The sequence below is a fragment of the Enhydra lutris genome, unplaced genomic scaffold, assembly GCF_002288905.1.
Source record: "Enhydra lutris kenyoni isolate GAN:26980312 unplaced genomic scaffold, ASM228890v2 scaffoldscaffold10, whole genome shotgun sequence".
NCBI lineage: Eukaryota > Metazoa > Chordata > Mammalia > Carnivora > Mustelidae > Enhydra > Enhydra lutris.
The window spans coordinates 6,292,740-6,317,198 of NW_019154094.1; the positions used below are offsets into that span (position 1 = coordinate 6,292,740).

The 24,459-nt window shown below is 39.2% G+C and overlaps 1 protein-coding gene across 2 annotated transcripts in view; it reads right to left on the bottom strand.

Moving 5' to 3' along the window:
- LOC111143825 (SWI/SNF related, matrix associated, actin dependent regulator of chromatin subfamily c member 1) overlaps positions 1-24,459 on the bottom strand; it is a 172,230-nt gene that overhangs the window by 99,897 nt on the left and 47,874 nt on the right. For both annotated transcript variants that reach the window (XM_022497748.1, XM_022497749.1), the window contains exons 7-11: positions 19,080-19,149; positions 13,208-13,283; positions 8,325-8,450; positions 5,819-5,940; positions 1,695-1,819 (exon numbers count right to left, since the gene is read on the bottom strand). In XM_022497748.1, coding sequence (XP_022353456.1) covers positions 1,695-1,819; positions 5,819-5,940; positions 8,325-8,450; positions 13,208-13,283; positions 19,080-19,149 — 519 coding nt within the window. The remainder of the gene's footprint in view (positions 1-1,694; positions 1,820-5,818; positions 5,941-8,324; positions 8,451-13,207; positions 13,284-19,079; positions 19,150-24,459) is intronic.

Below are 24,459 nucleotides of genomic sequence, written 5' to 3' on the forward strand. Positions count from 1 at the left end.
TTCTAGAATTAAGAGGTGGTGATTGTACAACATAATGAATACACTGAAAAAAAACCACTGGAGTGACTAAAATATACTTTAACTGGTGAATTTTATGCTATGTGAAGAATATCTCAATTAGAAGTAGGCTATATAAAAAAGGAAGTCATAGAAGTTCCAAAATAAGAGAAAAGCAAGGGCGCCTGGGTGGGTCAGTTGGTTAGGCATCTGCCTTCAGCTCAGACCATAATCCCGGGGTCCTGAGATAAAGCCCTGTGTCAGGCTACCTGCTCAGCAGAGAGTCTGCTTCTCCCTCTCCCTCTGCCCTTCCCCACTCCGATTCAGGCAGTTTCGCTCTCAAATAAATAAATAAAATATTAAAAAAAAAAAAAGGAAGAAGAAGAAAAGCAAACACAGAAGCCAGAATAGAACAGCAAAAGTAGTGGATTAAAAGAAAAGAAGGGAGGAGATACAAGAGGCACAAACAGAAAAAAAAAATCATAATGGCAGACTTAAGCCCAACCACATCAATAGTTCTGTTATACCTCAGTGGACCACATACTCCAACTAAAAAAAAAAAATGTGTATTGGGGTGGGGGGGCAAATCTCAACAATATGCTGTTTAAAATCGACATGCTTTACATAATCAAAGTGAAAGTAACAGGAGGCAAGAGAAATGGAAGTCGGAAATCTAACGTGTAGGAACAAAGCTTGTGTAATTTACAAAACTACTCTACCGGAGTCCAGTGCAGTGGAGACTAATAAAAAAAAAACTAGAAATAAAGAAAAGGGTGTGGTGTGATGAGGATTTATTATCATCAGAGAAACCTGGCCTTTAAGACAAGCACTACTGTGGCCCATAGACACACATGACATAAGAGTCAATTCATCAGGACATGATGATCCTAAGTGCATATGCCCTTAAAGAGCAGAACTTCAAAGCACAGGAAGAAAATACATAAAGAAAAAATATTCACAGGAATCAGGGAAAAAAATAAACAAATCCACAAATATAGTTAAAAGGGTCTAACATTCTCCTCCCAATAACTGATTTAAATAGGTTAAAAAGTACACAGATAATACACCACCTTCTCATCTGTATATTGATTCTATTGGGATTTAAAAACCATTTATTTCAAGGGTGCTTGGATGGCTCAGTCGTTAAGCATCTGCCTTCAGCTCAGATCAGGATCCTAGGGTCCTGGGATCGAGCCCCGCATCAGGCTCCCTGCTCGGCAGGAAGCCTGCCTCTCCCTCTCCCACTCCCCCTGCTTCTGTTCCCCCTCTCAGTATTTTTCTGTCAAATAAATAAATAAAGATCTTAAAGAAAATAATAAAATATTTATTTCAAAGCATTACTCAATTTAGAGAATGTTTCTTTCTTTCCCTCCTTCTCTCCCTCCCTCTCTCTCTCTTTCTGAGTAGGCTCTATGCCCACTGTGGGGCTTGAATCACAACCCTGAGATCAAGCATCACCTGCTCAACTATCTGTCCCAGCAAGGAGCCCCATAAGAGAACTTTTTGGTCACAGTGTTTTTCTCAATAAGCAGCAAAAGGACACAAAAAGACTGTGAAAGAGGTAATTTCATAAACATTTTCAACTTTGAAAATTGGGAACTAGTGGCAGAGAGCAAGAAATTATTCATCCCATGGCACTGCTATGAGTGATTAAATCTCATCTAATACTCTCATAGTCCAGGCAGAAGAATACAAACCATTTTTTGGAAGCACCACTTCCTCTATGTTGGGTACCGGTGTTGGGTCTTCCATGTCCTTGGTAAGATCTTCTTGCTCATCTTCTTCTTTCTGACTTCTGCGCTTCCCATAAAGACTAGCTTGGCTAAAGCATATAATGTATAAAAATATAAATAAGGTGACTATAGCTACTCACAGCAGACATTTCAGAGGCTTTACCCTCATTGTTAGAATCTATGTTCAGAATTGCTTTAAAGGACAAATAGAAATCAAATCAATTAGGTACATTCCCAAATTACATCTAGCCAGCCAGAAGGAAAATAAAAGTTATTAGGAGTAAGAAATTGGCCCAGAAATCCTACTATACAAACTGCAGACAGCATCCTAAAGGGGGCTTAAATTATGTAATAAAAGAACATCTGCTAAGGAAATATGGCACATATTTTATCTCACATCAACATTCACTTACGTAAGAAATTTTTGCAAAGATATGTACAACCGTATTCTCGGCTCTTTTATATCATCCAAATATTAAGAACTACAAAGTAAAATCACTTAGGATGGTACCAATTCTGTTTGTGTGTGTGTAAAAATTGCCATTGCTCTTTCCTTCATTTAATTTAAAAACTAACACATTCCAGAAAGCAGATTAGGGTTCAAACAAGAATGGAAGGACTCCTTACCTTGAGGAATTATGGAAATTATCAACTATCTCATACAATATGATGTGCCAGAAACAAATAGGGTACCAAGAAAATAAGACTTAAGATCGAAGGTGACAGTTAAGCTAAACATTGGAAACAATTCACCAAAAAGTAGACAATGTTCCAGGATAATGAGTACAGGCATAAAGGCTTAAGAAAAGAGATAACCTGTTCTGGGAAGAAACAGTCAAAAAGCAAATAAGTGAGGAGTAGAGAAAGAGCTGACAAAAAAATATAGCGGGCTAGCCCGAGTCCTCATGCTGCTGAGTGATTAAGCAGAGTTCTCTTCTATGATGGACCAGATACTGGCATAGGTCAGAACCAGGTACACAGGTAAAAATATTTTTAAAATTTTGAATAAAAACTGCATAACAATTTTTCAAAAGCCTGTGAATCAAAAGGTGTTAGGGAGACAAAAATACCTAAAAAAGGAAGAAAAATGCAGGGAAGGTCAATAAAACATGAGTTAGGAAAACAAAGGTCAATGTTTTCTCATTAAAGGAAACTTAACAGGAAATTTTAATGACTCATTAGAAGAGAAACGTATTCAATTCAAGGATACGCATATATCTATTTCAGGAAATTCAATTTCATATGTTTTATACTCAGAGTAGGGGGTAAGTGCCATCACTGTTAGCCTCCTGGACATCACATCTGGTTTGGGGGCCACTAGTGTCCAGGCACTGGATCTCAGCCCCTACGTGGGAAGAAGGGTGCACTGATTTCAGGCCCAGGAACACCTGGAAAAGTTGTATGGCTTTCTTCACAGAGATATCAAGAAGCTCTGAATTCTCTCCACATCAACTGTAAGACTCAGATTAGAGATTTAAGAAATAAGGTTACTATCTGGGCGCCTGGGTGGCTCAGTGGGTTAAAGCCTCTGCCTTCAGCTCAGGTCATGATCCCAGGGATCTGGGAACGAGCCCCACATCAGGCTCTCTGCTCAGTAAGGAGTCTGCTTCCCCTCCTCTCTTCTCTGCCTGCCTCTCTGCCTACTTGTGATCTCTGTCTGTCAAATAAATAAATAAAATCTTAAAAAAAAAAAAAGAAAGAAAGAAGGTTACTCTCACTAATCGCTAAAGAAAAATCTATTTTTGTGGTTTTTTTCTACCATAATACATTGACTTGACAAAATAACAACATCCTTTTAGGACTATGACTGGCTCATTAATATAATCTATAAAACTTAAGAGTTTTTTAACTTCCCTAACAGCTTTTTTACACAGTACACAATGCTTCAGATAACCCTACCCTTCAAGAAATTAACATGATTCTAGGGTGCCTGGGTGGCTCAGTAGGTTAAGCCTCTGCTTTTGGCTCGGGTTGTGATCTCGGGGTCTGGGATCGAGCCCCGCGTCTGGCTCTCTGCTCGGCAGGAGGCCTGTTCCCCAGCCTACTTGTGATCTCTGTCAAATAAATAAAATCTTTAAAAGAAAAGAGGGGCGCCTGGGTGGCTCAGTGGGTTAAGCCTCTGCCTTTGGCTCAGGTCATGATCTTAGGGTCCTGGGATCGAGCCCCGCATCGAGCTCTCTGCTCAGCAGGGAGCATGCTTGCCCCTCTCTCTTAAAAAGCGAAAAAAGAAATAACATGATTCTGATGAATAACAGACCTATACCCCTGAGACAAATAATACATTATATGTTAATTTTAAAAATTTAAAAAAAAAAAGAAAGAACATGATTCGAGGCATGTTCTGGGTATAAAAAACACTAATCTGGCTATAGGAAAAATTCAATAAAAGGAAGCTAAAGGAGAGAAGATGACAAGTAAATCTCTACAGTCAACAGCCAAAAATTTAACAAATTTCCAGTTGCAGGAAAAGAAGAAATTTTGCATCTGTCATTTTCTAAGACTAAACTTAACCTCTTTGAAATTAAATTATAAAAAAATTCTGGGCAAGACAACCTAAGCAAGTCAGGAATTAAGTATCTATTTAATATATAATAATAAATGTTAAGTATTCTTGCCATTTATTAAGTACCTACTTCTGGCCAGACACTGTAAGGCAGGTCTCGAGTCTCACTCGATCCCCACAACAACCTATTCACCAGAAATCAGAATCCCCGCTCAAGTAAGAGTCACTAACGCAAAAGTGTGAGGCCCTGAACAAGGCACTCTGCTAACATGCAACAGGACAGGTTCATTTCCTCTACAAGTCATTCTGATCCCAAATGGGACCGGTGGTAAAATCAGAGAAAGAGACACTAACTATGGTGAATTTAATTTCTTAAATTCCTTACCAGCCACACTGCTCAACACATAATTAGAGAAAGGACTGGATTCAGGGTGCCTGAATATCAGATGGCCAACTCAGAAAGGAGATGAAGAAAAGGGAAGGAAAAATAGCGGAAGAGAAAAGAAGGATGAAGGGCCAAATAATCCATCCACCCTCAGACCTTGCTGAAGATGATGGAACATAGCTGAAAGGATATAGTCACGGGAGGCCGAGAGTCCAGTTTAGAATCTTGACTCCAAGGAAAAATCTCTATGTGACCTTGCAAGAGTTTCCTCCTTATTCTGAACCTCAATCTCTATTTCTTAAAATAAAGATGCTTATGATACTTCAAAGATCCCTTTCAGTTTTAAGATTCTGTACATGGTTTCCACTCTCACTAAGCTGGAGCCAAAATTCCAATCCAGAAGGCAAAGATTCATCCCCTTCCCATGGCTAGGCCAGAGAGAGAAAAAATAGTTTCTCTCAGAACTTGACCATGGAATTGGAGTGGATATATTTTAAATATAGATGAGATATCACAGTATGTTTATGTGGAACACAGAGTTAAATGTGTGTGTGGGGGGGGTATTATTCAGCCATAAAAAAAGAAAGGAATTCTGCTACTTGGGACAACATAGAAAGACCTTGAGGCCATTTTGCTAGGTGGAATAACAGAGAAAAATGTAAGATCTCTTTTATGTGGAATCCAAAAAAGAAAACAAAATGAAAAACACAAATTCACAGACAAAGGGAACACACTGGTGGCTGCCAAAGGTAGGCACTGGGGGAGAACAGAAAAGTTGGTGTAAGGTGTAAACTTCCAGTTATAAAATAAATAAACCCTAGAGGTGTAATACAACATGGTGCCTACAGGTAACACAGGATCGTGCATTTGAAACTTGCTAGGAGAGCAGATCTTAGAAGGTCTCATCACAAGAAAAAAATCATAACTGTGTGGTGCTGGATATAACCAGATTTATTGTGATTATTTCACTATTCATATCTACTTAAAAAAAGATTGTATGCACGGTGCCTTAGGATAAATACAGCAGAAGATGGGCCATCAGATAACATCTGACAAGACAAGCTACCAGAGCAAAGACATCTACCAAGTCAACGGAAGACAACTAACTTCCTTTCAGCGAAACTTCTGGTATAAATGTAAAAATCTGGAATGCCCTCTGCAGTTTGTTTTAATGCCTCTGAATCATGCTGCAGTTCTTACCCTTTCTTTCCACTCTTCTTCCGGGATTCTGCGGGTGTAGGAGGCGGAGGGGAAGGCGAATGTTTCCTCTTTCGAGCATTAGCTGATGCTTTCCTATCTCTCCTCTCTGGACTTCTGACTGGCTAGGAAGAAGTAAATGGAAATAAATATCAGCCAGCTTTTCTGACTCCTCAGTTTCTACAAACCCTTGTCCAAAGATGAGCTTCACAAAGATAATACCAGAGCATCCTAGACCACCAGCAGTCAAGATTCTCTGACCTTCCATGTGATGTACCACCAATGGAAATATCAGAACCATCCCACCGGTATTCAAACTGTGCTACAAAACAGACAACTAAAAACCATTCCTGTTCACCTTCTGCTTCCAGATGGGAAAAGCATTTTCAACAACTACTAGAAAATACAAAACATATGCTATTTAATTACTGAAATACAAATAATGACTTAGCGAGCTTGGAAAAGTGCATCAGAAACGAGTCCTGACACATCAGTAAAAGGGACAGGAGAAAACTTTAGGACACAAAAGATGTTAAACAGGATTGCAATTTATGACTTAAAAGTCAATCTTAATAGAAGCACAAATATCCCTATTTGCAGATGGCATGATCTTTTATAAAGATAACCCTAAAGGGGACGCCTGGGTGGCTCAGTTGGTTAAGCAGCTGCCTTCGGCTCAGGTCACGATCCCAGCATCCTGGGATCGAGTCCCACATCGGGCTCCTTGCTTGGCAGGGAGCCTGCTTCTCCCTCTGCCTCTGCCTGCCATTATGTCTGCCTGTGCTCGCTCTCTCTTCCCTCTCTCTCTCTGATAAATAAAAAAAAAAAAAAAAGATAACCCTAAGGAATCTGCCAAAAAACTAGCAGAGCTAATGAGTTCAGCAGTTGCAGGATACACACTGAAATATGAAAGTCAACCTGTAGATGATAATTATGGATTTAATAAAATAGACAATAAAGAATTAACACCTAAAATGATCCAAAGTATTGTACCAGAGGTGCCAAAATAAAAAAAAATCAGAGATTAAAACATTAATTAAACATTCATCATCTCTGGTACCCTCATACTCCTTACAACTGTTTCTTTTCAGAAGCTCGGTGGCATAAAATTGGAAATATGAGTCATCTTACATGCCTATACACGAAGTTTTAAAGAAAATCTAAACTGTTCACACTGTACAGTAAGTCTGAAGTTAAACTTTTAAAAAGGGGTATTAAATGCATTTTTATAGAATCGTCCTAAAAATAAGTGAATAATACAAAAGCCATCTAAATCTGAACAGAGATGGCTATGGAAAGGCCTCTGTAATAATGTGATAGAGAAGTTAGAATATGCCTAATGACAAAAAAGATTGGTTGGCACTGCATTAAAGGAAAGCAAATATGTAAGCATATGGGGGTGGCGCTGAATAAAAAATAAACTTCAAGTCCAATTCCACAGCAAATAAGGACCAATTAAAAATAAAAGGATATGAAAAAGACCCAGTTTTAAAATAATTTTCTTAAAAATAAATAACATACATTGTGTATCCAAGAGTTTTAGTTTAAAAAGTCTCAGGGCTGAAAACAAAGAAGAAAGAATGGTATGGGGTGCCTGGGTGCCTCAGTGGGTTAAAGCCTCTGCCTTTGGCTCAGGTCATGATCTCAGGGTCCTGGGATCAAGCCCCGCATCGGGCTCGCTGCTCAGCGAGTATTTCAGGAGCCTGCTTCCCCCCCCAACCCTGACTACTTGTGATCTCTTGTCTGTCAAATAAATAAATAAAATCTTAAAAAAAAAAAAAAAAAGGTACATTCTAAGTGAATAGTTAAAAGTATTTCTGTCTCAGAAATTTTTCGAAGAACTACAATACAAAGCAAAAAGCAAAAACCTGATGTGTTACCAGTGAAAGGGAAGAAGAATCTTTCCTAAACAGTCACCAGCCAACACCAACACATCTAAGCCTTCTTCTCAGACTCCTTTCCCTCTGGGTGACACACCTACCTTTGCCGGCTGTGGCTTCTCAGGAACTATGTTAAAATTTCTGGTGGTTGGGCTTCTTAAAGGATTAAAGAGTAATAAATGCCACATCATCCCACCTTTAAAAAGGGCTGAACTCTCCCTTTGAGGCCTATACAATGTACTAACTACTGTGTGTACAGTAACAAAGCTATTAAAAAATATTAAGACAAAATTAGTTTTCCCTTGAAAAGCCAACAACTAAATTAAATTACCCCATAATAAATATTTGGCTCACAAAATTAAAATCAGACCTGGAAAACAAAATCACCTATATCGATGCCACACTGCATATGCCATTTTAAATCCTGATGACCCTCTAAGATCGTCAGGCCCCTTCTTTGGGAATGCCAGCCCCTGAGATGGCTATATGGCCATTTGGTAACTTTTACATATACCTCACGAGTGATACACCTTGGACTGTATGTCAGAGCTTATTTGTGAAGATCTGACAACACTGAGGCCCAGAAAGAAGAAACATCAAGTGAAGAAAAATGATGCCAAACCAAATACCTCTTCATTCTTTGTTGAAATTCGCTGACGAAAGCTCACGGGCTTCCTGTTCTCATCCACCTCATAATCTTCCTCATTCATCCATTCATTGAAAACATCAGTGTCCAAAATCCATTTCGCATGAACCTAAAACCACATTCAATCATGTGTATCCATATAAATAGCAAACCATTACAGTTTTTAAAAGTGTTCAAAATTAAAGGAGCTGATTTATTATTCTCAAATTAAAGCCTCAATTGCATAAAAGTTTAAAACCATGACACTAAGGGTGCCTGAATAGCAATTAGTTGCTTAAACTTCAGACTCTTGGTTTCGGCTCAGGTCATGATCTCGGGGTCCTAGAATCAAGTCCTACATCAGGCTCCGGAGCTCAGTGCAGAGTCTACTTGTCATGCCCTGACCCCACCCCCTCCCCACCCCTTGTCACTTGTTCTCGAGCACGCAAGTACTCTCTCACTCTCTCTTGTTCTCGAGCACGCAAGTACTCTCTCACTCTCTAACAAATAAATAAATAAAATCTAAAAAAATATATATTAAAAACCCAACCATGAGACTATTAAAGTCCTGTAAATGTCAACTTAACCATTTCTAATTTTTATTCCATGTTACTGCATATAGTAAGAAAGCATCATCGGTTTTTGCAAAGACTTTTTATAAAAGTTTTTATAACTAAGACCCTTAAATTTGATAATCCTATCATTTGTTTTTATTTCAGCTTTATCTAGGTATATAACTGTAAAATAAAGTTCTAAGATATTCAAAGTCTACATCATGATTATTTGATATTGAGAAAGGATCCTCCCATCTAGTTAATTGGCACATCCATCACCATACCTACTTAAGTGTGAGAACATTTAAGTTCTGTTCTCTTAGCAAATTCCAATTATACAATGCAGTGTCATCAACTCTAATCACCATGTTTCACATTAGATCTTCAGACAATTCCCCCAACTGCAAGTTGGTGCCTTTTTACCAACTTCTTACTTCTCCTAGCCCTCCTCACTGGCAACCGTTTCTCTACCGATTTCTAGGCTTTTTTTCTTAAAGATTCCATATAAAAGCAGTATCATGCAGGATTTATCCTTCTCCATTTGGCTTATTTCACTAATCATTTCATCTTTATCCTGATGAAAACCACTGAAAAAACATTCAACAGCAATAGGCCACTCAAAGCAATAGGCCTAGTCCATTGTTCTAGGCAGGAAGAATGTCTCCCTTTACGCATTCAACAAAATTCGAAGGAATGATGAACAAGGACATTTACACAGACCTATCATCAGACCTATCACCTCACCCTGTCAAGTACGCAGGTGCTCTGCAGAAACCTTTCAGGGATAGCAACGGTTGGGGAGTGAAAAATTGAGAGTCAGATTCAGGATTCTTCTAAGCCCTTTACATGGCAACTTCTCTTGCTTTTTTGTTAATGTTTCTGAGTAGGAATTTTAAAAAATGATGGGTTCTCTGAATGTTGTATATAGATGTAGATATAGATATTGAAACCACAGACCTAGCCTACATATTCCTATTATCCAACAGAATTTCTCAAAGGCCGTACACTAGAACTTAGGACTAGACAATCCTTTCCTGCATAGATAAATAGGAAACAATTTCAGCACCAATATAATTAAGGATTAAGTTACTGGCCACTGAAAAATTAGAACTCCATAAACCCACATTGGTTAACAGAGGAATAAAAAAATTAAATGAGAGGAAACGAAGGACTCTTGCTTATACAACTCTGAAAGCCAACTTGTAATTGTGGAGGCAAGACTGGAATGGAAAATTATCACTGTGCAATCATCAAAGAAAAGATTGGTTCAGGCAAGAATTTCAAGTGGATGCTAAATCTGGGAAACGGATAGAGGATTTTGATGAGAAGCAGGATATCTGTATGGCCTAAAAGAATCTCTTACAGATTGCTTATAAATTACAAGTGGGAAAAAAAAAAAGGAACTATATAGTAGAGCCAAGAGAACACACCATAACTGGGTACCAGCATCACCAACAAGCAGCAGATGGACACAACATGCTTCCCACTATGACGCCCTGAGGACGACACAACATCACTTATGCAATATTCTGACTAGAATACATAATCTGATTTAACCATGAAAAAAGATCACAATTCCAAATGAAAAACATCCCTTTCAAATTCAAAAATGTCAAGAGGCAAGGAAGTGCTGGGTAACATTTCAGATTAAGGGAAACTAAAGAGACAGGACATTTGAATACAACAGCTGCTATTCAACAGTATTCTGTAATAGAAAAAATGCTACGAAAAACATTAATGGGTCTTGTGGCAAAACTGGAATACAGATAGTAGTTTAGCATATTGGGTCAATGTTAAATTTTACTGAAGTTGGTAACTGCAAAGTGCTTATGAACGAGACTCCCTTATTCTTAGGAAACAGAAACTTATGTTTTAGACTAAAGACCATAGTATAGGGACGCCTGGGTGGCTCAGTTGGTTAAGCAGCTGCCTTCAGCTCAGGTCATGATCCCAGCGTCCTGGGATCGAGTCCCACATCGGGCTCGGCGGAGAGCCTGTTTCTCCCTCTGCCTCTGCCTGCCATTCTGTCTGCCTGTGCTCGCTCTCTCTCCCTCTCTCTCTGACAAATAAATATATAAAATCTTTAAAAAAAAAATTATAGACTAAAGACCATAGTATATACATCTTTATCTTAAAAGGTTAAGAATAGGGACGCCTGGGTTGGTCAAGTTGGTTAAGCAGCTGCCTTCAGCTCAGGTCATGATTCCAGCATCCTGGGATCGAGTCCCACATCGGGCTCCTTGCTCATCAGGGAGCCTGCTTCTCCCTCTGCCTGCCATTCTGTCTGCCTGTGCTTGCTCTCTCTCCCTCTCTCTCTCTGACAAATAATTAAATAAAATCTTTAAAAAAAAAAAAAAGGTTAAGAATAAAAATTGTAAATATATAAACACATGGAATAAAAGTGATAAATCAAAATGGGAGTAAAATGTAAACAACAGGAAAATCTGGATAAAGGGTATACAGGTGTGCCACTTACTATTCTGATTCCTGCAAGTTAAGTTTGAAATTATTTCCAAATAAAAAAGGTTTCAAAAAAGTCTAATTTTTGTTAATTCCATTTTCCTCATATGAAATTTGAAGCTTGAAGCTAAGTCTTTCTGAAGGTCACAGAATTCAAAATAGGGTGAATCAGGTCTCACATCTAATATTTTGATTCAATTTAAGTGCTCAGTATACTATATAAAGCAGTCAATAAAAACTATGTATAATTACCACTGCTCATGGAAAGGATGAGAGCTCCCTGCGGAAATACTGAATCCAGGACTAGGATATAGAATTACAAAAAGACTTTGGAACATCTCTTTGTCCCAAAAATAGGAAGTATGCAAAAATGAATCAAGTAATACCAAAAGGTCACAGGAGACAACTTAAAGGAGTTCTCACTGGCCAAAAGGCGGACAATTCATCAGAAAGAAGAATGGCGATCGTGTCACTCCTCCACAGCGCAACACACAGATACTACAGTCACATGTCGAGGGAGAAAGGAAAGCTCATTCCCACTGCAAAATGTCAATTACAGATGGAATGGATAGAGTGAGGAAACAACTAGTAATAACTAATTTAGCCAGGAAGAAATTATTAATGGGTGAGCAAACTTTGGGACACAAATTTAATGAAGAAAAGGATATTCATATAATCTCAAAATATTTCTTTGTAATGTATTTTTAATTTCAATGAGAAAAATGGTAATGCTACAATGGGAAAACCAGGCAGACAGTACCTTAACAAACATCAGCCATAATGGGAAAAATTGAAATACATGCCTTCTGATATGAGGCACTGAGAAATAATTACTCAAAATCACTTAAGCAGTTTTGCAGCCTAAGTGCATAGTTTAAATATAATAATTAGGAAATATTCACACAAACTCAAATTCAAAGACATTCTAAAGGGGCCCCCCTTTAGGGGCTCAGTAGGTTAAGCATCTGCCTTCAGTTCAGGTCATGATCCCAGGATCCTGGGATCGAGTCCCTCATTGGGTTCCCTACTCCGCGGAGAGCCTTTTTCTCTCTCCCTCTCTGTCTGCCGCTCCCCACTGGTGCTCGCTCTCTAACAGATCAATAAAATATTTTAAATAAAAATTCCTTTACCAAAAAAAAAAGGCATTTCTAAAACAAACATCAAAATCTAACCTATACCTTTCAAAAATGCCAGAATCACAGAAGAAAAAGAAAGGCTGAAAGTTCCACATTAGGGTAGACTAAACAGATATGACAACTAAATGCAGTGTGTGCTTCTGAAACAGATCCTGACCAGGGAAGAGACTTAATATCAAACTTACATCACTGGGACAATTGGTGTAAATGGAATACGGGCTCTGTATCAGGTATTAATATTGTTTCAAGAATAAAATCCTGAAATTATTAACAACAGGGGAACCTGGAAGAAGAGTATAAAGTCGCACTTTGTTTTATATTGTTCTGGCAACTTTCAGAATTATTTCCACGTTAAAAGTCGAAAAATCAGAGTTGACGCATGGACTCTTACCACTGTAATAGAAATGACTACTGAGGGCTATTTCATCATAAGAGGTACGCAGGCACGGCTTCCAGCCTTCCTCAGTGACACCACCGATGTTCCACTGCACTCCTCCTGCTCCTCTCTCAACCACCTAAACCACAATGTAACTGGATTCTGGGATCTCCTCAAACTCCACTGCAAACATTTCTGCTAAGACCTAGATAATGAGTTCTCTGTGGTCATGGACAGCTTAAAAGGATGACAAGAAAAGAAGATCCTTATTCTGTATTTCTTAAAGCACTGTTGTAGGAAAAAGCTGAGAAAAACTACTATGTTATATAAGAATAAATTTTTTTTTAAAAGGATTTCTCACCTTCCACGGCTTTTCTGGAATTGGTGGATCTTCAATTTCCGCATCAACATCATTACTATGGACCCAAGTATCATAGCTGCAAAGGAAATGAAAAAAGGAAAAACAGGTTAGAAGCCAAATTCATTCACTAAAAAGACCTTTTATAAAAAGGTAAAGCTATATTTTAAAAATACTTTTAGGATCAAGAAATAGCAGTATCTCACATACTTTTGTCTCTGTCACTCTGACAAGAAAACTCTTCTGTAGAGGTCTATAGTGATCCCGACACTGTTAAGTCCAAAGTTCAAGCCTCAGTGTGCAGAATTTTAATGAGGAGATGGCTCTCTCCTCAGAGCATTTCCCTCACTTGGCCTCCAAGATAGCACTATCATCTGCTGTTTCTTCTAACCACCAGCCTTTCCCCAGCCTGCATGGCCAGTTTCTCGTCTTCTCCCAAACCTCTTCAACACTGGAAGGCCCCAGGTTTGGTATGCAAACAATCCTCTTGTCTACTCATTCTCTTGATCTCATGCAGCTTCAAATATATACTCATCTGTCCTCTTCTCTGAATGCTGGACTCAGGCAACCAAATGCCAAATCCATATTTCCCCCTACATGTTCAAAAAGGCTTTCAAAACTAACACTCAAAATTCAACAAGCAATTCCATCCTTATCCCAAAAATACACCCTAGCCAATCATACCCATCTCAGTAAATGCCAACTCCGTCTTTCCAAAAATGGAGAATTTGTTCTGGCCAAAATCTCTGGAGACATCCCTGACTTCACTCTCAATCACATCCTACAATCCAACCATTAACGCCTTCTACAGTTTATTCCATCTTCAAAATATACCCAGAATCTACTTCTCACCCTTCTAGTTATACCCAAAGTCCAAGTCCATTTATCACAAAGCAACCAAAGTGATCCTTTTGTTTGCTTTGTTTTTCAAGATTTTATTTATTTGACAGAGAGAGAGACACAACGAGAGAGAGAGAGAGAGCACAAGCAGGGGGAGCAGCAGGCAGAGGGAGAAGCAGGCTTCCCAGCTGAGCAGGGAGCCCAATCCTGGGCTTGATCTCAGGACCCTGGGATCATGACCTGAGCTGAAGGCAGACACTTAATGACTGAGCCACCCAGGCGCCCCTAAAGTGATCCTTTTGAAAAGCAAGTCTGTCCATATTATGATTATTTAAAACCTTCCAACAACTCCCACCTCACTCAAAGAGCCAGAATCCTTATAGTGGATTGCCAAGGCCTCACGAGCTAGTCCTATGACTGCCACTCCGACCCCATCTCCTAATCCTCTCCCCTCACTTACGTTTCAGTCGAGCTACATGGGTTTCACGGCATTCTTAAAAAATGCCACAAAGTGGCCACTTCAAGCCCTTTATAGAGATTCTTTGCTACCCAGATATTATATGGCCCACCCTTCATATATTCACACCTCTTTGCTCAAAGGTTCTCTCTTTGCACCCCCCACCCCTAGCTCCTCCACAATTTTGAGGTAAGCATGACATTACCTACCAAACTGAAACTCTGTCAATGCTACTATACTGGCCAATAAATTATTGAAGAAGCAAGGAATACCTAAGTTAAATATAAGTATGGTAACAAGCACTGGCTCCCTGCAGCCACTACTCAGAAGTCAGTTCAAAAGCATTTGGAACAAGCACAGCTCTATATGTCTATTAATAGCACTCTGGTAAGTTTTCTAGGAACACTTAAAACATGAGCTGGAGAAAAAAAGATCCTTTGCTAAGTTATAAATTGTATCAGGTAAAGGTAACAATGGTGAGCGAGCAACTGAAAACTTTACATTCTCTAAAATTCTTGAGAACAAAATGTCACAGAAGTAGAAGTGAGGGCCGAACTCCCCCTCACCCCGGGTTTCACATTCTGCACTTCATTTACTCGCAGTCAAATGTGGTTGAAAGCAGATGGTCCTCCTTCTGACCACAGAAGCCCTAATGCAACATCACAGGGCCCGCACCACTCACCTCGCTTCATCACCACACAGGCATTTTATCATCTCACGTCATCACAAGAAGGGTGAGTACAGTACAATAAAGTATTTTAAGAGAGAGACCACATTCACCATAACTTCTCTTAAACTATAATGTTGCAACTGTTCTATTTTATTATTAGTTATTGCTGTTCATCTTACTGTGCCTAATTAATAAATTTTATCACAGATATGTAGGTATAGGAAAAAATATAGTACACATAGGGTTCAGTACTATCCGTGGTTTCAGGCATACACTGGGGGTCTTTAAAATGAATCCCTCATAGATGAAGGGTGTGTGGGGTCTGCTATATAGTTATTAAAGAATGTGAACAAGGCCTTGAGAAGACAAGACTCAAACCAGCCCCTGTATCTTTTCTGCAACATAAAGAAAAGCTTAGCAAACAGGCTAACGTGTTTTTACTGTGTTATTTTAAAATTTATTTCAACTGTATACTTATGAAGCTAGTCATTATAAATCTGAGTTTCCATCTAAATGTTTCAAAGGGCAAACTCATTTCCTTTAAGAGTTTCTATAATATGGGACGCCTGGGTGGCTCAGTTGGTTAAGCAGCTGCCTTCAGCTCAGGTCATGATCCCAGCGTCCTGGGATCGAGTCCCACATCGGGCTCATTGTTCTGTGGGGAGCCTGTTTCTCCCTCTGCCTCTGCCTGCCACTCTGTCTGCCTGTGCTCGCTCTCTCTCTCTCTTTCTGACAAATAAACAAATAAAATCTAAAAAAAAAAAAAAAGTTTCTATAATATTGTAAGGTTTGCTTAATAGTGCCAAGGACTGAGGCGCCTGGGTGGCTCAGTGGGTTAAGCCTCTGCCTTCGGCTCAGGTCATGATCTCAGGGTCCTGGGATCGAGCGCCACGTTGGGCTCTCTGCTCAGCGGGGAGCCTGCTTCTCCCCCTCTCTCTGCCTACCTCTCTGCCTACTTGTGATCTCTCTCTCTGTGTCAAATAAATAAATAAAAAACATTAAAAAAAAATAGTGCCAAGGACTACTTGAAGCCTCAAGACTAGAGATGTTTTATAGGAAGCACTCATTTAAATATTATTTTAAAATCTGTTAGTTCATTTAAAGTAATCAACTATAGGGGTGCCTTGGTGGCTCAGTCCTTAAGCGTCTGCCTTTGGCTTGGGTCATGACCCCAGGGTCCTGGGATCGAGCCCAGCATTGGGCTCCCTGCTTAGCAGGAAGCCTGCTTCTCCCTCTCCCAGAACTCCAGCTTATGTTCCCTCTCTTGCTGTGTCTCTGTCAAATAAATAAATAAAATCTTTAAAAACAAAACAAAACAAAAAATAAAAATAAAAAAATAACCAATTACGGCAAGCTGATTCAATTCTAATTAACTCAACCTGTATGAAAACTGTGCATATAATCTTAAAATTCTGAACATATCTAAAGACACAGTTTCTTCTTTAAAAAATATCTTGGTATTATGCTACATGAAATAATCAGAGAAAGACAATTATCATATGATCTCACTTATATGTGGAATTTAAGAAACAAAACAGAGGATCACGGGGGAAGAGAAGAAAAAATAAAACAAGAAAATCAGGGAGGGAGACAAACCGTAAGAGACTTTTAATCACAGGAACAAACTGAGGGTTGCTGGAGAGTAGGGAGCTGGGGGCATGGGGTAACTGGGTGATAGACATTAATGAAGGCATGTAATGTAATGAGCACTGGATATTATGTAAGACTGATGAATCACTGAACTCTACCTCAGAAAACAATAATATATGTTAATTAACTGAATTTTAATTTAAAAAAAAATCTTTACAGGGGTGCCTGGGTAGCCCAGTTGGTTAAGCCTCTGACTCTTGGTTTCAGCTCAGGTCACAATTTCAGGTTATGAACTCTAGCCCCGTGTCAGGCTCTGTACTCACTGTGGAGTCTGCTTGAGATTATCCTCGTCTGTCCCTCCCCTGACTCTTTTTCTCTCTCTCTCTCTTGCTCATATAAATAAATAAACCTTTAAAAAAATGTAAATCCTTGGGTGCCTGGGTCACACAGTCGGTTAAGTGTCTGCCTTCGGCTCAGATCATGATCCCAGGGTCCTGGGATCAAGCTCCACATTGGGCTCTCTGCTCAGCAGGGACCCTGCTTCTTCCCCTCCCTCTGCCTGCTTATGCACTCTCTCTCTCTCTCTGTGTCAAATAAATAAATAAAATCTTTCAAAAGATAGAGAAATAAATAAATAAATGTCTTTGCAAGTGAAATAAAGTTACTCAAATAGACTAACTTAAAAAGAGCACACACCGGACATTATGGTTCATCATTAGATGGCAAACACACATCTACACCCTCCATAAGCTGAAACAGACTCTGAGCAACTCCAGATCCAACTACCAATTTAAAGGAAATACAAGAATGGAAAAACATGTTCAAATATACCACAGTGATGTCATTAAAAAAAAGAAGAAGAAGAAGAAGGGGCGCCTGAGTGGCTCAGTGGGTTGAGCCTCTGCCTTTGGCTTGGGTCATGATCTCAGGGTCCTGGGATCAGGCTCTCTGCTCAGTGGGGAGCCTGTTTCCCTCTCTCTCTGCCTGTTGCTCTGCCTACTTGCGATCTCTCTCTGTGTCAAATAAATAAATAAAATCTTTTAAAAAGAAGAAGAAGAAGAAGAAGAAGAAGAAGAAGAAGAAGAAGAAGAAAAACCCACATTGTGGTAAACTCTACAGGACAAAGACCCTGGTTTCTTAAATAATACAATGCATGTGGTCAGGTGGGTAGGGAAGACAGAGAACCCAGACACTGAAATCAATTAATCACAAAATGTGGTTGAATTCTACTTCCAACAAATATCAATCTATAAATTAGTCATATGCATCACTTATATGACAACACTGACTAGCTAGATGATATAAAGAAATTTTGTTTTTAGATTTGACAATGATATTACCCTTACTAATTTTTTTTAAAGATTTTATTTATTTATTTGACAGAGATCGCAAGTAGGCAGAGAGGCAGGCAGAGAGAGAGGAGGAAGCAGGCTCCCTACCAAGCACACAGCCCAATGTGGGACTCGATCCCTGGACCCTGCAATCAGGATCTGAGCTGAAGGCAGAGGCTTAACCTACTGAGCCACCCAGGCATCCCATACCCTTACCATTTTTTAAAAGAGGCCTTGTTTTTTAGAAATTCGCATTGAAATATTTATTATTAAAATGTTATGTTTGGGATTTGCTTCCAATAATATGAGAAGGCTAAAAGTGGATAGAGGTTTAGGTGAAAGAAGACTGATCTGACATGGTCAGAATCTTCCCCACAGCTCCACTGTAGGTTTAAAAAGATGAAATTCACGGAAGGTTACCCATATTTGTAAGTGTCTTACGTAGGCATAGTATCAATTTTAAAAGTACCAACATTTTCACTAACACCTAGTTCGTATTTGTAATATTCTTTATCTATACTTAGAGAATGAAACACAGTACAAGTTATGATTATCTCAAAGTAATAACAACAATAGGGAAATAAATTTCTGCCAAGAAGAAAAATTCTGTTTTAGACATAAAATAATTCATTCTTAATAGTATGGCATGAAGATTTTTTGAAGAAACAAAATGAAACAGTCATAAAATACTAGAGAGACAAATTCCTTTCTTGAAGGAAACAAATCTAGATTAGCAGGCAAATATATTGAAGGGGTGTTTTGCCAAATGCAGCAAACGTATCAGTTTATTAAGATAAATAAAGCCTTGGGACTTTGAATTGAATTCCATAACTTCATTAAGAAAAATCAGTAGGACTCAAAAAAGTGAAATCAAACACTGAAGCAAACAAAGTTGTCACTATTCAGAATATGAAACTATACATAAATAACTCTGACTTACACTAAAAAAAAAAAATCTTTAGAGATCTCAGGACATGTCTACATTACCTGTCTGGGTAAAACCCCCAATGCACTAACACCTGCTTATCTTTTCTCATCACCGGTCTCAACCATTCTTCTGAAAGGGAAAAAGAAAACACTTTAGTTAAGCTAACAAAATAAATCAATAAACTATTATTTAGACTTAATTTCTACTTAGAATTTTTCTTCTGCTTGTAAGCCCCCCAAAACATTTTCTCACAAATGAACATTTTACCTATCTTATTAAGGGAAAGTTTTCCACCCATGTACTCAGAATTCCTGAAGTGTAGGCCCATTATTCATTACTCTTGGCAGATCCAATTGTCCACTGTGGTAAAATATTCCCTTCCCACCACCCACCTGTTTGTCTACAATTCTATCCAAATCATAATCACTATATTCTTTACTACCACATTTCCAAGTAAATTCTCTGCTCCCTTTTTCTGTTAGGCTTTGGAATTACTATACATTTTTCAAGATTTAAGTCACGCTTCATATCCTTGATGAGAGTTTTACCATATACTATTTCTCCTTTAAATTCAATTTCTCTGGTATCTTAGAGCACTTCACAGACTGCTACTTCAAGCTTTTACTGTTTTCCTTATTTTTTAATGGCATCCTACCTGTAGATTTAGCCCTGCCAACAATAGTGTAAGCAGTATAATCATATCAGATATTTTTATTTTGAATTTCCTTACCAAAGATAGATATAAATTTACACAAATTTATAGGACAATCCTTATTGATCTGAATCATAGTTGTATTATATCTACATTTTAGTAGATATAATATATCTACTAAATATATAATATATAAACACCTCTTGTTAGGAGGTGTTTCTTTAGTAGTCTAAATTTAGCTTAGCAAACTTGTCTCTAGTGCGCAGAGGAAATTAATAAAGTAAGCCCCTTGAAACCCAAGAAACAGCAAAATAGAAAAACTTAAGCAAAACCGGCTAAGTAAAAGTGGCTTTTCATTGCCAATTTCAACAAGAAATCACCCCAGCTTCACTAACTAAAGGCATAAAAGCCCACATGCTTATGTTTTGCTTTGGTATTTAAGTTTTATTTGAAGTAGTCTCCACATCCAGAGTGAGGCTCAAACTTACCACCCAGAGATCAAGAGTTGTGTACTCTGACTGAGCAGCCAGATGCCCCCAGCCTGTGTTCTTTTTCTTTTTTCTTTTTTTTTTTTTAAGATTTTATTTATCTATTTGACAGACAGAGATCACAAGTAGGCAGAGGGTGGCGGGGAGCAGGTTCCCCGCTGAGCAGAGAGCCCGATGTGGGGCTCAATCCCAGGACCCTGAAAATATGGCCTAAGCCAAAGGCAGAGGCTTAACCCACTGAGCCACCCAGGCGCCCTCACTATGTTCTTTTTCAAGCATCCAACTGCTCACCTTAATATCTTGAGAGAAAGTGAACAGGAAGAAATCAAGCCTGGGTCCTTAACCTGATATCCCAAAATGGCCAAGGAAAGGAGGAGGAGCAAGATGGCAGAGGAATAGGAGACCTAAATTTTGTCTGGTCCCAGGAATTCAGCTAGATGGTTATCAAACTATTCTGAACACCTACAAACAGAAGACCGAAGAAAATAATAGCAGCAATTCTATGAACAGAAAAGAGACCACTTCTGGAAGGTAGGATGTGTGAAGTGAATCCAAGATGATATCTGGGAAGACAGACCATGGCAGGGGTGGAGCGCGAGGACGGGGGACAGGGAAAGGATGGGACCCTCCGTTAGCTGGCTCCCGGCAAGTGACAGCAGTGGAGCACAACTCTTAGAAGTCGGCTCCACTGATGCCATTTCAGTGGCTAAGCAGGGGGGTGGGGGTGGAATCCTCACTGGGACCGTGTGGTCTCAGGTCCCTCGGGGGTCACAGAAAGACCAGGGGTGCCTGAATTGTGGCAGAGCTCCCAGGTATCAGAGCAGGGAAGCCAGCTGCAAAGACAGAGCCAAGGAGGGGGCTCTAAGCTCAGGGTTGCCATAAACCATGATCCACAGCACAGTCAGGCCACATCTCTTCAAGCAGGGACCCAACAAGGGGCAGATCCAGGGAGACCCACCCAACCTCCACCAGGAGAAGCGGCACGGGAGCACACTGCAGTAATTTGCTGGGTTTGAAGACTCCAAATGGCGTGCGTCAGACAGAAATGCTCTGTGATAGGCTAGGTGGGCACGGAGCACCACCAAGGACCAGGGAGACAGGAATGACTGAATGCTCTTCTCTGAGGGCTCACTGAGGAGAGGGCCCCTGAGTTTTCAGGATCTCTGGGGCCAGAGTTGGGAGGTCAGCATTTTCATTCTCGTCCTCCAAAGCTGTACAGGAAGATTTCAGGAAACAAAAGCTACCAAAAGCAAACCCGAACAGATTATTTAGCCTGGACGCCATCAAGGGCAGTGCAATTCCACCTCAGGCAAAGACATTGGAGAATCACTGCGACAGACCCCTCCGCCAGAAGATCAGCAAGAACATCCAGGCAAGACCAAGTTTACCAATCAAAGAGAACAGCAAAACTCCAGCACTAGGGGAATACAGCACATGGAATTCATGGCTTTTTTCCCCATGATTCTTTAGTATTTCAAAGTTAAATTTTTTTTAATTTTCTTTTTTTCTATTTCTATCTTTTTTGAATTTTCTTCTTTCCTTTTTCAACCAACATCTTATCAATTCCTGTTTAAAAATATTTTTAAATTTTCATCTGTATAGTCATATTCCATCCTTCATCATATTTACCCTTATTTTTGTATATATATTTTCCTTTCTTTAAAATTTTGGGAGGCAAAAAACACCCAAAATCTAGTGTGGGCTCTGTTCTATTCACCAGTCTGATCATATTCTCCGCCCCCCCCAGGTCTCTTCTGATTTGTTTGATGTATATTTTTCTGGGGCTGTTGTTACCCTTTTAGCATTTTGTTCTCATTCATCTATTCTCCTCTGGACAAAATGACAAAATGGAAAAACAAACCTCAAAAGAACAAGAGGCAGTACCAACTGCCAGGGACCTAATCAACACGACTTAGTAAGTTACCAGAACTAGAGTTCAGAATGACAATTGTAAAGATACTAACTGGGCTTGCAAAAAAGCATAGAAGATACTAGAGAATCCCATTCTGGAGAAAGAAAAGAACTAAAATCCAACCAAGTGAAAATCAAAAAGGCTATTAATGAGGTGCAATAAAAAATGGAGGCTCTAACGGCTACGATAAATGAGGCAGAAGAATTGGTGATACAGAAGACCAAAGGATGGAGAATAAAGAAGCTGAAAAAAAGAAATAAAAACTACTTGATCATGAGGGGAGAATTCCAGAGGTAAGTGATGCCATAAGATGAAATATTAGAATAATTGGGATCCCAAAAGAAGAAGAAAGAGAGGGACAGAAGGTATACTGGAGCAAATTATAGCAGAGAACTTCCCTAATTTGGGGAAAGAAACAGGCATCAAATTCCAGAAGGCTCAGAGAACCCCCTAAAAAATCAATAAAAAGAGGACAACACCCCATCGTCTAACAGTAAAACTTACAAGTCTCAGAAAAAAGAAAATCCTGAAAGCAGCTCGGGACAAGAGATCTATAGAAACATTAGACTGGCAACAGACATATCCAGAGACCTGGCTGGCCAGAAAGGACTGACATGAAATATTCAGAGCACTAAATTAAGAAAAGAAATGTACCTAAGAATACTATATCCAGGGGCGCCTGGGTGGCTCAGTGGGTTAAAGCCTCTGCCTTCAGCTCAGGTCATGATCCCAGGGTCCTGGGATTGAGCCCCGCATCGGGCTCTTTGCTCAGCAGGGAGCCTGCTTCCTCCTCTCTCTCTGCCTGCCTCTCTGCCTACTTGTAAACTCTGTCAAATAAAAAAATAAAAAATAAAAAAAATCTTTAAAAAAAAAAAAAGAATACTATATCCAGCTAGGTTGTCACTGAAAATAGAAGGAGAGAATAAAAAGCTTCCAGAACAAACAAAAACTAAAAGAATTTGTGAACACCAAAACACCCTACAGGAAATATTGAAAGGGGTCCTCTAAGCAAAGTGAGAGCCTAAAAGTAACACAGACCAGAAAGGAACAGAAACAATATACAGTAACAGTCACCTTATAGGCAATACAATGGCACTAAATTCATATCTTTCAATAGTTACCCTGAATTAAATGGGCTAAATGCCCCAGTCAAAAGACACAGAATATCAGATTAGATTAAAAAAACAAACAAACAAAACGACCCACTGATCTGCTGTCTTTAAGAGACTCATTTTAGACCCAAAGACACATCCAGATTTAAGGTGAGGGTGTGGAAAATGATTTATAATGCTAATGGACACCAAAAGAAAGCTGGGGTGGCAATCCTTGTATCAGACAAATTAGATTTTAAACCAAAAACTCTAATAAGAGATGAGGAAAGACTATATAGTACTTAAAGGGCCTATCCAACAAGAATTTCTAACAATTTTAAATATATATGCCCCTAACATGGGAGCAGCCAGTTATATAAGCCAATTAACAACAAAATCAAAGAAACACATCGACAATAATACAGTAATAGTAGGGGACTTTAACATGCCCTCACTGAAATGGACAGACCATCTAAGGAAAAGATCAACAAGAAAGAAAAGGCTTTAAATGACACATTGGACCAGAATAACATCACAGATATACTCAGAACATTCCATCCCAAAGCAACAGAATACGCCTTCTTCTCTGGTGCACACAGAACATTCTCCAGAATAGATCATATCCTGGGTCACAAATCAGGTCTCAACCAGTACCAAAAGATTAGGATCATTTCCTGCACATTTTCAGACCACAATGCTTCAAAATAGCCAAGGAAAAAGTGAAGAGGACGCCTGGGGTCTTTCATAACTCACTACATAGCAACAAACAAAATATACTGACTCTTAACTAGTAAGAACTGCCTTTTAGAATACTAAATCTATCTTCAAAGGCTGTGCAGCTTTAGAAAGTAAAGAAAAAAGAATACCCATTTTTTTTACAGCTGATTTTGATAGAAAGAGCCTGTGGCAATGACTGCCTTTGGAAATCTTCCAAGTAGCAGAAATAACTAAAGGTTAGAGATGCAAATCTACATTATTCCCATAGATAATCATATGCTACACAGAACTGATAAAACCACAACAGTTTTATGAGTAAAAATTAGTCCAAACTGAGAATATATGTATTAACTGTTACAATTTAACAATAAAGACATAGTCTAACTAAAATACAAGCACAGAGGGGCACCTGGGTAGCTCAGTTAGTTGAGCATCTGATTCTTGGATATTGGCTCATATCATTATCTCAGGGTCACGGGATCAGGTCCCATATCAGGCTCCACGCTCAAAGGGAGTCTGTTAGAGATTCTCTCTCTCCTTTCCCCCACCCCCAACACACACACACACACACACACACAC